The sequence below is a fragment of the Mytilus californianus genome, unplaced genomic scaffold (assembly GCF_021869535.1).
Source record: "Mytilus californianus isolate M0D057914Y unplaced genomic scaffold, xbMytCali1.0.p SCAF_11, whole genome shotgun sequence".
Lineage (NCBI taxonomy): Eukaryota > Metazoa > Mollusca > Bivalvia > Mytilida > Mytilidae > Mytilus > Mytilus californianus.
In genome coordinates, this window is record NW_026262593.1 from 47,332,169 (window position 1) to 47,348,078 (window position 15,910).

General features: G+C 30.6%; 1 protein-coding gene across 2 annotated transcripts in view; it reads left to right on the plus strand.

The window, feature by feature from the left end:
- Window positions 1–15,910, plus strand: part of LOC127720207 (uncharacterized) — a 76,108-nt gene that overhangs the window by 42,294 nt on the left and 17,904 nt on the right. For both annotated transcript variants that reach the window (XM_052226684.1, XM_052226683.1), the window contains exons 13-14: window positions 8,483–8,587; window positions 13,438–13,553. In XM_052226684.1, coding sequence (XP_052082644.1) covers window positions 8,483–8,587; window positions 13,438–13,553 — 221 coding nt within the window. The remainder of the gene's footprint in view (window positions 1–8,482; window positions 8,588–13,437; window positions 13,554–15,910) is intronic.

The window sequence follows — 15,910 nt, forward strand, 5'->3', positions numbered from 1 at the left end:
TTTATTAAAATTCTTATACTGGCTTGATAATTGAGTACTATTTATACCTCAGAATGGATTGTTAGACATAAAAGTGAAGAAATTTAAGTTTAAAATTGCAAGATTTGCTGTTGCATCAAAAACAGGTGCCAATATTTTCAATTCTATAAAAAATTATACTACAGCATTAAAAGTCTGTTCTTTTGTTCCCTAAGGATGAATAGTTTTACATTAATTGAGAGCTATATAAATCTATGGTTACTTACAGTGTTCTCCCCAGGCCCTTAAAAGACCGCAGGCCCGCGATGTATAATTTTTTACCCTGGTGGTATCGTTCTTACCGCGATGTATATTTTTTTCTCCGTGGTGCTAAAATTTTCGGTTAAAAAATCGTAAATCGGTAAAGTTTTAAACAACTTGTTAAATCTTTTCCGTGCGGTATAAAATTCCAGGTGAAATTTGACCAGTTCAAACCAGTTCAACACAGATTGTTTACATCACGTGATCGATTTACCTTATGAGGTTAACCTTGTTGATTGGATTTAATCGCTGTAATTAACACTTGTAACATGATTCTTTTATGTTTTAATTAAGAGTTCATAACTTTATGATCACAGATAACTATTTTATGGCACCACCCAAGCACTGACCTGTGACAAGTCGGCAAATACTTTGTACACAAACAGTGTCTTGACCCGATAGGTACATTTTTTGTACATAATAAAGGTGGCTCATTACATATAATTGACAATTATACATTTCTCAATTCTTATATTATAGTATTAAACCATGGCCAATATTATCTTTAATTATGAAATAGTTATTGCATGATAGTCGGGTTTCATACTGTAGTATCTGTTTGTACATATCACATGACCCAGTTAGTTCACGTAGAATATTCAAGTTTATTTACAATTAATTGCAATCTATTCTATTTTATAAATAAAATGCATGCCTGTACCTTCAAACTGAATATCTTTATCCATAATTAATGAATAACAGAAGTAATCTTGCAAATTTTATCCTTAAGCACATGTTAAATCTATTTATATCTACTTCCTGTCATTTAGGCGGGAAAATAGGGAGACTTAGTTGTTGACATTGAATATGGTTACTTATAGATCTATAGACCAAAGATAAATTTATAGATTTATGATTTTTTTTTTAAATGGTTCATGACAAATAAAGATTTAGATTTCAGTGCAGTATTAAGTCTGTATCTATGTTTGATTATCACTAAAGACAAGGAAGGTTAATATTTACATGAAATCTATGGCAAAATGTTCAAAAATTTATGAAAAATTTCTTTTTATTAAAATCTAAGATAGAAACTGGTTCAAATAATAAAACAATATTTGCAATTGTTCTTGTTAATCCTTTCACATACAACAACTTTCTTTCTAGAAACTAGAAAGTTTTTTAAATTGGAACATTTTTGTTCTCTTTTGAATGATATTTTATTTTTATTGATTTTGGATTTTATAAAAGATTTAAATACTTTAAATTAAGATGAATATTTTATTATGAATCATAATTTATTATACCCCATGCAACGAGTTGCGGAGGGTATAAAGTTTTTGACCCGTCTGTCCGTCCGTCCGTCCGTCCGTGTGTTTGTCTGTCCGTCCGTCAGTCCGTCAGTCCGTCAGTCCGTCAGTCCTGTTTCTTGTCATCGCAACTCCTCTCAAACCACACAACATAATTTCACGAAACCTTTTTAGATAATAAGGACATACTATGTAGTTGTGCATATCGACAGGAAATTGCGATTCAATTTTTTTTCTAGGAGTTACGCCCCTTTGAACTTATTTCCTTTAATGTACTACTGCAACAGGTTGTCATCGCAACTCCTCTGATACCACACAACAGAATTTCATGAAACCTTTTTAGATAATAAGGACATACTATGTAGATGTGCATATCGACAGGAAATTACGGTTCAATTTTTTTTCTAGGAGTTACGCCCCTTTGAACTTATTTACTTTAATGTACTACTGCAACAGTTTGTCATCGCAACTCCTCTGATACCACACAACAGAATTTCATGAAACCTTTTTTAGATAATAAGGACATACTATGTAGATGTGCATATCGACAGGAAATCACGGTTCAATTTTTTTTCTAGGAGTTACACCCCTTTGAACTTATTTGCTTCAATGTACTACTGCAACAGTTTTTCATCGCAACTCCTCTGAAACCACACAACATAATTTCATGAAACTTTGTAGATAATAAGGACATACTATGTAGATGTGCATATTGACAGGAAATTATGATTCAATTTTTTTTTCTTACACATATTTTATTTCTCCAATGACAATGTGAGGACGTGGGGTATGTGAGCGCGCTCACTAAGGTTCTTTAATTTATTTTAAAAAAATATTAAAGTATACAAACTGTTTTTTGATTTACTTCTTTTTTACCAATAATTTTCTGACTCAATGTCTACATTACACAGTACCACAGTATTAAAACAAAACAAGAGACATAAAAACTACAGTAACTAGAAATAGAGCTAAGTGACGTGACGCGACCCGACGCGACACAACTGATTGTATGAAATATTTCATCAAGCTGTCCACACGCGTTACCCTGGTGGTATCCAAAAATCCTGGGGAGAACACTGTACTTATATTTATGTTGATAACAATAAAAAGGAACAATATTTTTCTATTATTGAAATTCTTGTACTGGCTTAATATTGAGTACTTTTTATACCCCAGGATGGATTGTTAGACATAAAAGTGAAGAAATTTAAGTTTAGAATTGCAAAATTTGTTGTCACATCAAAAAAAGGTCCCAAGAGCTTCCATTTTGTAAGAATATTAGACAATGGCATTAAATTATGTTCTTTTGGTCCCTTAGGATGAATAGCGTTACACAAATTGAGAGTTCTATAGGTCTACAGTTACCAATATTTATGTTGATAACAATAAAAAGGAACATTATTTTTTTTTTATTAATATTCTTATACTTGCCTGATAATTGAGTACTATTTATATCTCAGAATGGATTGTTAGACATAAAAGTGAAGAAATTTAAGTTTAAAATTGCAAAATTTGCTTTCGCATCAAAAACAGGTGCCAATAGTTTCCATTCTGTTAAAAAATTATACAACAGCATTAAAATTCTGTTATTTTGTTCCCTTAGGATGAATAGTTTTACATTAATTGAGAGCCATATAAATTTACGGTTACTTATATTTATGTTGATAATAATAAAAAGGAACAATATATTTTTAGTCCCCTACCGACGAAGTCAAAGGGGACTTTCGGTTTGCACTCCGTCTGTCTGTCCATCTGTTCGTCTGTCCATCTGTCCATCCGTCAGTCCAGCAAATCAGCTTTCCACACTTTTTTTCTTCGTTCTTGAAGATATTGATTTGATATTTGGTATATAGTTTTATCATGACAAGTTATAGATCAAGTGCGAATTTTGTTCCAGTCTGATGATTTAGTCCAGAGTTATGGACCATAACTCTGGACCATATCTAATGTTAGAGTACTATGTTAAACCATATTTCTGTACAAAGGGAGATAACTCATTTTTTAAAAGACATTCTTTGTTAAATTATTTGAAGAATTTTTTGGCAGGTTTGTTTGTTATTTAGTATAAACTAATTTTCCAAATGCTATATATATATATAAAAAAAATATTATGAAGAGAAATCCTTTAATTAGATAATAATCTATTTTTATTAATGTATATATTTCAAAACATTACATTGTGTAGATAAAAGTTGTTGACATTTTATAGATAAGTTACAAATCTATATTAGTTTGTGACAAATGAAAGAAAAAATATTTGGAATTATTAATTATATTTGATTATAATTTGAAAATAGATATACACTGTATTACATCATATCTAATTTTAGAGAACTAATATTAATCTAATGTTTTTTTCACTCATATAATCAGTTTTCCACACTTTTCTTAGTCATGCTTGAAGATATGACATGATATTTACTTTTTGTTTACACCATGACAAGTTATAGAACAAGTTAGCATTTTGTTCCAGTAAAATGAATTTTTACCCGGTAGGGGACTATGTATTGCCATGCAATACTCTCAGAATGCTTGTTTTTATTGATTTTTGTACTGGCCTCATAATTGAGTACTTTTTATGCCCCAGGATGGATTGTTAGACAAAAAAGGGAAGAAATTTAAATGTAAATAAGCAAAATTTTTTGTCGTATCAAATTTTGTAAGAATATTATACAACAGCATTAAAATTCTGTCCTTTTGGTCCCGTAGGATGAATAGTGTTACACAAATTGAGAGCTTTAAAAGTCTACGGTTACTAATATTTATGTCGATAAAAAGGGACAATATTTCTTGTTTTTTTTATTGATAATTGTGTACTGGCCTTATAATTGAGTACTATTTATACCTCAGAATGGATTGTTAGACATAAAAGTGAAGAAATTTAAGTTAAAAATAGCAAAATTTGCTATCGCATCTAACAAAGGTGCCAATATTTTCCATTCTGTTAAAAAATTATACAACAACATTAAAATTTGGTGTTAACATACGTTTACTTTATGATATGCTTGGTCTGCACCCAACAAAATATATATATATTTTTATGCCCCACCTATGATAGAAGAGGGGCATAATGTTTTGCGGTCTGTGAGTCCGTCCGTCTGTTTTTTTGGTTCGTCCGTTCGTTCTTCCGTCTATCCGCTTCAGGTTAAAGTTTTTGGTCGAGGTAGTTTTTGATGAAGTTGAAGTCAAATCAACTTGAAACACATGTTCCCTATGATATGATCTTTCTAATTTTGATGCCAAATTAGAGTTTTGACCCCAATTTCACGGTCCACTGAACATAGAAAATAGTTTGAGTGGGGCATCTGTGTACTATATATGGACACATTCTTTTTTTTTTTATGAAGCCATAAAAAGTCCAATTTCAAATTTTCAGTTCTTTGACCACATTCATTCTGTGTTAGAAACCTATGCTGTGTCAAATATTTAATCACAATTCCAATTCAGAATTGTATCAAGCTTGAATGTAGATGATACTTGCCCCAACTGTTCAGGGTTCGACCTCTGTGGTCGTATCAAGCTGCGCACAGCAGATCATTTTATTTTGTGTTGACTTGAGTTATTTGGTAGACCGTTGTGGTAAACTTTTTAAACATTTTTCTCATTTGAAACTACAAGACTTATTTTAACCAGCTTGAGCTGAATGATTCACAGGATATTTAGTATAAGTAAAGTATTTTTTAAATTCTTGTCCCTGTAAAAACAGAGCTGGTATGGCTAAAAGTAGAAAAAATGTGTAAAATGCATTAATAGTCTTATATCTTAGAAATTGCAATAGATACAGAAAGTCTAATAGAGTCAAAAATGCTCAAAATATCAAGATCTAATTTTTAGCACCAAAATTATCAGATGACAGTAATGAATCCTTAGATATTTATTGTCCTTAAATGATGATGTTTGGCTTATTTTCATGTTTTTGCATGCTAACTCAAAAACTACTTTAAATAGAGGTACAAGTTAATAAGACAAAAAAGATCAACAATACAACACATGATACAAGATATTTAAAAATTCCCATATGACCAAAAAGATAGGATGACTCCTGACTGGCCTGGGGCCATTACATTGCAATGTAATGCATTACATTACAATTACTTTGTGATTCTTCTATTACAATTACAATTACATTTTTTCTCACATGTAATGCATTACATTACAATTACTTTGCCTGTGTAATGCATTACATTACACATTATTTTTTCAATATAAAAACTAAAAATATTTAAAAAACAATTTTTTAATAAGAAATTGATAAATATTACCGGGGTATATGTACATATATATACAGTGTTAGTGACATAGACTTCAAATACTTGAAAAATGAATAAATTATCATATAATTTTGTTTCGAACATTGATCACTTAATCATTAAGACATCATAAAGGGATTTTAAAGGGATATAATAAATGTGCCATTAAAGGATTATCTTGTTAAATGCCTGAGGGCTCTGTGAGGACAAATATAAGTTGAGAAGATTTGATTGCAATAAAAACATTTTGATATTAATTAGGTGAAATAACAACCACAGTTTGGTGTAAAAATGTTGATTGACATATTCAATCTTTCATTGAAATACATGTAAGGTGTGTATAGAATTATGAAAATTTCATCTTCATATTTTTTCCATTCATCTATATAGTTTTGTTTAATAATTATTTTTAGAAGATTTTTTTAGGGCAAACTATCTATAATGATTTAATACAGTAATTTACTGTGACAATGATTTATTCAATACTTTCTTTTGTTTTTGTTCATATTTTATTTTTATTTTATTATATTCTTCAATTTTATGTATTTTACCAATTTGTAATGAAGGGTAATGGAGGCATTACATTGATTTTTAACTAAAGTAATCATTACATTACATGTAATTGTAATGCAGAAAATGTGCATTACAAATTACTTTGCATTACATCAAAAAAATGTAATATTACAATGCATTACTATTACAAATTACCATTACCCCAGGCCTGACTCCTGAATGAGTTATTGCACATAAATGATGATTTGTGACAAATTCCTGTGTTTTTGACTTTTATCTCAAAAACTCTATTACAAAGTTGGAAACTGTAAGCAACAAACATAATCAGATATGCAAGACATATTACAAATCCAATACAACTGAAACAATTGGAAGACCCATTAATAAGTTTATACCTGAACCACAATTTATGAACTTATTTTCGTGTCTGTTGTATACTTTTTCAAACAACTTCTCTTCTGAAATTGCTAAACCAATGTCATTCAGATTTTGGGTGAATATCCTGATCAAATGAATTGTAAACTAAGGAGTTATTGCCATTAAATGATGATTGACAAATTTTCCTGTTTTTTACAAATTATCCAGAAAATGTTAATAGATAAATAAATACTTTAAAGGGAAAAATGTTCAGCAAAACATGACCTACACACTTGTTTATATGATCGACCATTAGATGACAGTTTTTAAAGCAATTTCATGTGTTTTCCATTTATCTCAAGAACTTTAACAGATAGATATAACCTGTAGGGAGCAAAATGGTCAGCAATTTAGTATCTAAAAAAACCAAGTGACCAAAACCATTGAATGATTCCTTAAGGATTGTGAAGAAATTTTATGTTTATGCCACATATCTCAAGAAATTTAAAATGTAGATAAAAAACTGTAAACAGCAAAAATGATCTGGAATACATGATATATAAAAAAGCCAAATATCTAAACAATTGGATGAGTATGTATGGGAGTTGTTTCCCTAAAACATTAGTTTACTATTTTTTGTAATTTTGCAAATTATCTTGAAACTATAATAGATAGGTATACATAGAACCCGTAAATATGAAAAAATGATAAGCTTCACAAGTGCTACAACAGTACCAATATGGCTGAAATCATTGCATGACTGAAAGGAGTTATTGCCCTCAAATGATGATGTTTGACTAATATTTCTTTTTTGTATTAAGGACTGGAACAAACTGTTCACTGAAAAAATTATCAGCAATACATTAGATCTGCAAAAGAAAAATAAGTGATTATAAGGAAGCTAAAAATTGTTATTTTACCTCAGTATGTTTTTTCTATATTAAAAGAATGAAATATTTTATTCCACAGACTATTTGCCTGTCAGTAGTTTCAAAGACTATATGCAGGTCAATTGTTTCATAATCATATTTCCAGTACTTTTTCTTACTTATTTTTCATTGGACAACAATGACGTCATTGACTTTTCGTGTTGCTTGAAATTTTGCAAAAAATGGGAACATTAAACTCAGAAGTATTCTGTATGGGTCTGTCGTAATTTCAAATTGATATATTACTTACCAGGAAAAATTTTAAAAGAAAAAGAAAATCTACTCAACATACATGACATATTGATAGAAGTACAACAGAATAAATGTATGGTATGAGTCTGTCATCATCTTCATACTCCGTGATTGCTTTGGTGTACAGTAATAAATTTTAGTTAGCGGTAAATATATTCATGGGAATTTTACACAAGGATTAATTGTTTTGATAATAGTTAATAAAATATTTACAAATACCACACGGGCAAAATAAAACCTTTATAGTTCATCTTCTGCATGTATATATGTGACTAGTTTGTTTTTACCACATAGTGTATGTCATGTATGTAGATAGTTTTAGAAAGTTATTTTGTTCGGTATAATAAAACACTTAATGACTGGTTCCCCTCGAGCAATAGATGGTTTCTCAGGGACAACAAATTTGCTATTACCCTCATAGCCAGTCAATAAGTGTATGATATCAAATGGCATGTATTTACCAGGTTTCTTAGCAGCCACTTGTTTGTTTTGCTGTTGAATTGCACTTTTATTAATATTATTCTCATACACAATTTATTTTTTTATTTAGCTTGATGAGATTTATTACACTGAGCTAGAAAGAAGGATATGATACCATGAAATTAATGTTGATCAATAAAATGCATACTTTCAAAAACCTTATATTAAATTTCAGACGAAAGCCAGGATTTTGATTCAACAGATTCTGCAAATGACATATTGAAGGATTGTGAACCCAACAAAGATGACATATTTGTCGTATCAAATTATCCAAGAATAGGTAATGATAAATTTTGGATAATATTATATCATTACAGACACAGAACGTTATATTGATCATTTATGACAGAAAGGTTAGAAATTAAGTCACATGGAGAAATGAGGTGTCTTCTCAATTTCTTATGTTTTCATTCACCTTGATTTCAAAACTGCCATTACTAGATATTTCAGATTAGAGGATTTGAAAGAAATTCAATGATTGCAAATCTGAATATCATATGCCCATTAACAGACATCAGTTTTGATGACCTCTATATGTGATACCATTGTGAATTAAGTACATCTTCTGTATTCATGTAAATGTTTAGGGTCTGGCCTTGGTAAATTTGACAAAAGTCAAAACGTTTGGATGCTACTGTAGTCAAGCAACAGTGACAAAACAAACTATTTATACTCCACTCAACTTTTGCGTAGGGTATAATGTTTTTGACCCATCTGTCTGTCCATCCGTCAGTCCTGTTCTTGTCATCGCAACTCATCTGAAACCACACAATAGAATTTCATATAACTTTGTTGATAATAAGGACTAATTACCATGTAGATGTGCATATTAACAAGAAATTATGATACAATTTTTTTCTTGGGGTTATGCCCTTTGAACTTAGAATTTTGGCCTAAATGTACTACTGCAACAGTTTGTCATCTCAACTCCTCTGAAACTACACAAAAGAATTTGATGAAATTTATAGATAATTATGACATACTATGTAGATGTGCATATGGACAGGAAATTATTATTCAATTTTTGTCTCGCCTTGACAGAGTCAAAAGGCAAGACTTAGTAATGCTTTTGACAATGGCGGCTGCGGTGTCTCCAACAATTTATTAGTTTGTGATTAGGTCAGGTAATGGGGAACCACTATTGGTAGATCAATGATATTTGTTATGCAGTTGTATTAGCATTGGCACCAAGGGTCCGGAAACGGTCATATTTGCCAGTCATGTCCTAAGATGAAACTATTTGTCCTAAACGAGTAATTGGGATTTAGGACAAATTTTTTTTTTTACAGAAGTAATTTCGGTCATTTCATTGACTCAATGTTTGAAATCGGATTTCTTTATCGCCATTTTGCCCTTGTGATCACTTGTTTATGTTTATAATCCCTTTCCTGTAATAAAACTGCCACTACAGTAGTTTGATAATCCTGAGGGCCCTCCTAATATCTATATCAATGCCTCCGGGAAACATTGGCTAATAATCGCTAATCACTTTTTACCTGTGGTTTTAATTCACACCTGACAGTGATCACAAGCTCAGAATAATATCTTTAAAAACTTTAAAGTTCCCTGACAAGTGTATTCATTATGTATTTACTTTTCATCAAAGACAGTCATCAATTCTGATTTAAAAATTAAATCTAAATTTACGTAGAAAAAAGGATTTTTTCATGAGTAGCACATGTGCTTTATTTATTATGTAATACGCATGCGTGAAATTGTCTTCAGCAAATTTAATATTTAATCGTAAAATGCAAATTGATTTCATGCTAAATTAAACGAGTGCAACTATTATCTGTTATATTCAAACACTTTTAAAGGTAATAAAATAAAAAGCCATAAAAAGCCGGTGATTTCCTGTCAATTTGATAAACAAAACAAATCCCAGAAATGAATCCGGAATTATTCGTACTTTAAAATATTGCAAACTTCCGGTTTTAACTTTTGTCAAATCAAAAGAAACGTAAGCAATGTCTGAGAAATTAACCATTTTGAGTCATTAAAATCATTTCAATTTTAGACTGTTGCCTTCCCTAAACTGTCCTTCAGGGTAATGGTAAAACATTTACTTAGTAAATGCGATGAAACAGCAATACAAGTTCGTCATGTTCGTTGATCCTATGAATATAGTCAAGTTGATATCGACAATTTGAAAAGGGGCACCAACTTTTCAAACATCTCAAAATGACCGAAATTGTCTGGAAAAATTTCCGGATCCTTGATTGGCACATCTCATTTCCATGGAGTTTATTTGGCCCCTCAGTCATGGTCTATTGACTTTGAAACTTCGATTACTTTACATGTATTAGTTTGTGATTAGGTCAGTTTAAGGGGAACCACTTATGGCAGGTCAATGATATTTGGTATGCAGTTGTATGAGCATTGATACATCTTCTTTCCATGGAGATTATTTGGGCCAACCCTTCAGTCATAGTCTATTGACCTTGACACTTTTGCTTACTTAACAATTTCTAGTTTGTTATTAGGTCAGTTTAAGGGGAACTACATCTGGTAGGTCAATGATATTTGGTATGCAGCTGCATAAGCCTTTGCTCATCTCAAGTCCATGAAGATTATTTGGCTCTGCCCCCACAGTTATACTCTATTGACTTTGAATGTATTGCGTAGTTTACATGTTAAAGTTTGTGATTAGATCTGTTTAAGAGGAACCACTAATAATAAGTCAATGATAGTATTAGCATTTGCAAGTCTTCTTTTCCATGATGATTATTTGGCTCCATCCCTTATCATGGTACATTGACTTTCAAACTTTTACATTGTTTACAAGTTAAAGTTTGTGTTTAGGTTAGTGTTAAGGGAACCACTTATTATAAGGCAATGGTATTTGGTATGCAGTTTTATAAACATTGACAATTCTCATATCCATGGAGGTTATTTGGTCCTGCACCTTTAGTCATGGTGTAATGATTTTAAATGTTTTGCATAGCTTATATGTTTACATATTGCCATTTGAATTTAATATTTGCATTATACTATAAAAAAGGGGAGACATATCTCTGTGTCAACAGTTTATTTTTCTAGGAGTCATGCCACTTTGAACTTTTATACTACTGCAACAGTTTGTCATCACAACTCTAAAACCACACAACAGAATATCATTAAACTTTGTAGCTACAGGGTAATTAGGAAAATAATATGTAGATGTGCATTTCAACAGGAAATCATGATTCATTTTTTTCTGGGAATTTTGGCCTAAATATACTACGTACTGGAACAGTTTGTCATCTCAACTTCTCTGAAATAACATGACAGAAATTCATGAAACTTTGTTGTAAATGAGGATGTAATATGGAAATGTGCTTTTCAAAAGATATTTTTATCAGTTGTCACCTTTGTAGGAGTAATGAGTAATTGAACTTAGGTGTTTTGTGAGATTTGGTTTGCCCAGTGACAATGTGGGGCCATGGGGTATGAGATCATGCTCATAAAGGTTCTTTAATTGTTTAATTATTTCATTGCAGACGGTAGAAGATCTGGATAGTTTATATCTTGTTTACCTCCTTTCTAAAGTTTATAAGTTTATGTTTAGTTTTTGTGATTAATGATAAGTCTTTCCTTAGGTACTATAAAATAAGGGACTGTAGTAAATACAGAAAAACATATTGTGTGATGTACATGTTTGTGCTGTTAGGTTCAAATGAATGAGTAGGTGAACATTTAGTTTTCATACATGTGAACCTCCCGATGGGAGTACAATTATCCCGTTTTCAGGGGTCTCCTCCTGTCCTCCCGTTGAAGAGAAAAAAATCCCGTGTATGAAATATTTTATGAATGAAAACTTTCAGCCGCCATATCTGGTGTAACTGACACTACCTGAAGTTAAATTTGACCTGTAAATGAAAGAACATGCATAATTATATGGCTTCACTTGCTAGCTTGGGTGTCAAACATACTGGTTATCAACAATTTTTACCTCAGGCTAACTGCCGTTGTGTAATAAAAACTTTGTGTATTTAATAATAATTGAAATAAATTTTGGGTTACTTCCCTTGTTTTGTGCTGATTAAATTATTTTCCTTTAAATAATCCAAATCGTTAAAAGAATATAAATGAAATATAAATTGAAACAAATAATCATAAAAGGATGATAATGGATTGATTTTAAATATCTTAGGACAAATAAAAAAATAATAATTTGTAATTATTTGAGGGTTCTATACTTCTTTTCAAGGTTCAAATTGCAATTTATATAATAAGTATGACCTCAAATACAAATTTTATTATGCTTCATTTGCTTAAAAGAATAATCTGTTTGCAAATAAAGATAAAACAATAAATGATCTGTTTTGCAATGAATGTTTTATTGAAAAAAGATCAAACAAAAGTTTGAAAGAGAAAAAAAAAAGAATAATCTAAAGATAAAACAAAAAATGATCTGTTTGCAATGAATGTTTTATTGAAAAAAGATCAAACAAAAGTTAAAAATGAAATTAAAAATTCTCCAAAAAAAAAAATGAGAGGTTGAATAAAGATAAAGAAATTTAATAGTACAAGGGTACTATAAACATATTACATTCGGATTGAAAGTTGAAGAAAAAACACTTTAAAAGACAATATTAGTACATCACACGGTTACATTTACGACAAAATTTATGTCGATAAAAAACCTCCTGATCTGAGTCCTAATCTCCTGACCAAAATTTCCCAATCTCCTGATCTGAGTTTCAAAGTCCATCACATGTATGAGTTTTTAAAGACTAAACATGAAAATTTCTGAATGGTGATGTTAGATAATTGATAACTATTCGGATGAAAGTTTAATAGCAATCAAGTTTTGATCCCTTTCATCACAAAAGGCATAATCACTTTACTAATACATTATTGTCATTGTCTTGCATGAAAATAATTTGACCTAATTTGGATCTCATATGATATTTCAGCAAGTTTGTTTATGGCTTTCTTATTCTTTGAGATTTTAGCTTCCAGGAAAGTAAAACTTTCTAGTATTTTGAACTTTGCTACAGTTATCGCCTATTGACGTATTTACAGGCCTTAAACTTTTACAATTTGACTTGGTTACTCTAGTAAATAAAAGCTTATTGCTGATATGTCAGTTTCTAAGTATTAAACAACTAATTTGCTTGAAATGATTAACAAAGTTATTCATTTCAGTACAAGGTCCATGGATACTTGGCGAAGATATGAGTGGATCATATTTCATTCAGGCACTTATACATGTCTTCACAAAATTTGCCTGTGAAAAATCATTTATTGAATTATTAAAAGAGGTAAAGTATTAAATAAACAAATGGTAGAAAACATGTAAAAATAAGACAGTATAATGGAGAAGAAAGAATGTGGTGTACTGACTCATGACATATTATTACAACAGAAACTTGGAAAACTTGTTTTCGGCATGTTCATTCTTAAAAAAGGGGGACTATACCAAATGGAGAATCAAAACACACAAGCTTACTAAATCATGGCAAAAAACAAAAAACGAGGAAAAATACAAAAGACAGTCCACAAAACACCACACAAAAAACCAAAGACTGATGATTTTTTGCCTTTCCGGTATGATAGTAAAATGGATTCCTACAAAACTGTACATGTCCATGATGTTATTGAAATACATCATAGATCAACTACAATATTTGCATTGTCAAAAAAGAGGCAGAAAATAACAAAGGAACAAAAGAGGTAAACTGAATAATATCTCTTAGTGGACTGAATGGCTTCTTTTGTTATAATAACTTTCTTTCTGTTAGTTGGGAACAGCCTCAAATTGTTTCTTTATCATTTCTACTGGACATTGTACCACATTGTCATTCTAAAAGCTACCAAATACATGTAACATTAGAGAAGGAATCAAATAATTCTGTGTATACCACTTGGTTCAACCGTGTTCAAGTTACTCGTTCCAATTGTCAATAGAACAGTCCTATCCTCTTCCTCAATTGTGACAGAATGCAACATATCACTACACGGGATGCAACATATGTAAAAGAAACAACTTACCCTTTTTGTAGAACTTAAGTTCATCCCCGGATTCTGGTGGGATTTGTGTTGCTCAAACTTAGTTTTTAATGGAGTTTTCCTATGGAAGTCCAGTTATTGAATTGGGTTTGTAAGTCTGCATAGGGTGGTTCCAGTTGTTTTCATGCAATAATTAAGAAACCGTTTAAAAAATGAGTTTTCAATTTCAATATTTTGTTACTGATGACAAAATGAAGGTCAAGTTCTATATTAACGATTTGCACTTTCCCACTCAGGAGATAGTTAAGCCTCTGATTTCAGAAAATATGACAATTTTTAGCTCACCTAGCCCATAGGTCTAAGTCAGCTTGTCTCATCATTTGTCGTCTGTCGTCCTCCTCGGAAACTAATTGGTAAATTTTAACCAAACTTGGCCACAATCATCATTGGGGTATCTAGTTTCAAAATGTTTCCTATGACCCTGCTTGCAAACCTACATGGCCACAATGGCTTAAAATAGAACATAGGGGTTTCTTTTTTTTGAAACCGGCTAAGATAGAGAAAATCTGACGGGTGCAGATATGTTTTAAAGAATTTTTGCCTTATATCTTAAAAATTATAATTGATTAAAAAGAAACTTTTAAATAGCAAAATTGATCAGCAAGACAAGATCTACAAATAAGTGAGCACTACTGAAATTGAAATTGTCAAACGACTCCTTATTGGAGTTTTTGCCCTTTCAAGACAATTTTTTGCATTTTTGCCTTGTATCTTAAAAATTATAATAGATAGGTAGAAAATTAAATAATCAAACCTAATCAGCAAGAGAAGATCTACAATTAAGTCATATGGGGATAATCGCCTGACAACTCATTATTAAAGTTTTGCCCTTTAATGACAATTTGTACCATTTTTTTTAGTTTTTGCCTTATATCTGAAAGATTATAATAGATAGATGGAAATTTAGATAAGCAAAAATGATTGGCAAGACAAGATCTACTAGACTTAAAAGGAACTATTTAACATTAAAAACTATTTCATATAAATATGTGCATACATGTTTGAAAGGAGGTACTAGAAACAAATTTTCAAAATTTGACTAAATTAAGGATGATGCATAAGAAAGAATTTGCTCACGTAGTCTTAATCATGAATATGGCAAACATGTTAGTAAGGTGGGCAAAATTTTCGGATTAAGAACACTTATACATTTATCAAGATATCTTAGGTATCATATTTAATTTAGTCAAATTTTGAAAATTTGTTTCTAGTACCTCCTTTCAAACATGTATGCACATATTTATATGAAATAGTTTTTTTTTATGTTAAATAGTTCCTTTAACATGTATATTGCATAGTGATGCAAAACTAATATATTAAGTAATTTTAGACACAGTGGTGTCTGTTAATGGATACTTCTTATGAGAGCCTCAATGTGCAAATAATGAAGATAACAGAAAATCAATTTAGTTTCAAGAAATGAGTATACAGAAAAAGGTTAATATTAACTTAATATCAGAATAAAGTGATAGTTAGTTTTATATCACCAATGTCTTTGACGAGTTAAAAAATTTGCAGGGGCGTAGCTGCCGTTAGGCACTATAGGCAAGTGCCTACACATTATTTTTTCAAAAAAAAAAAAAAGTTGAAAAAATTGACAACGCAATTT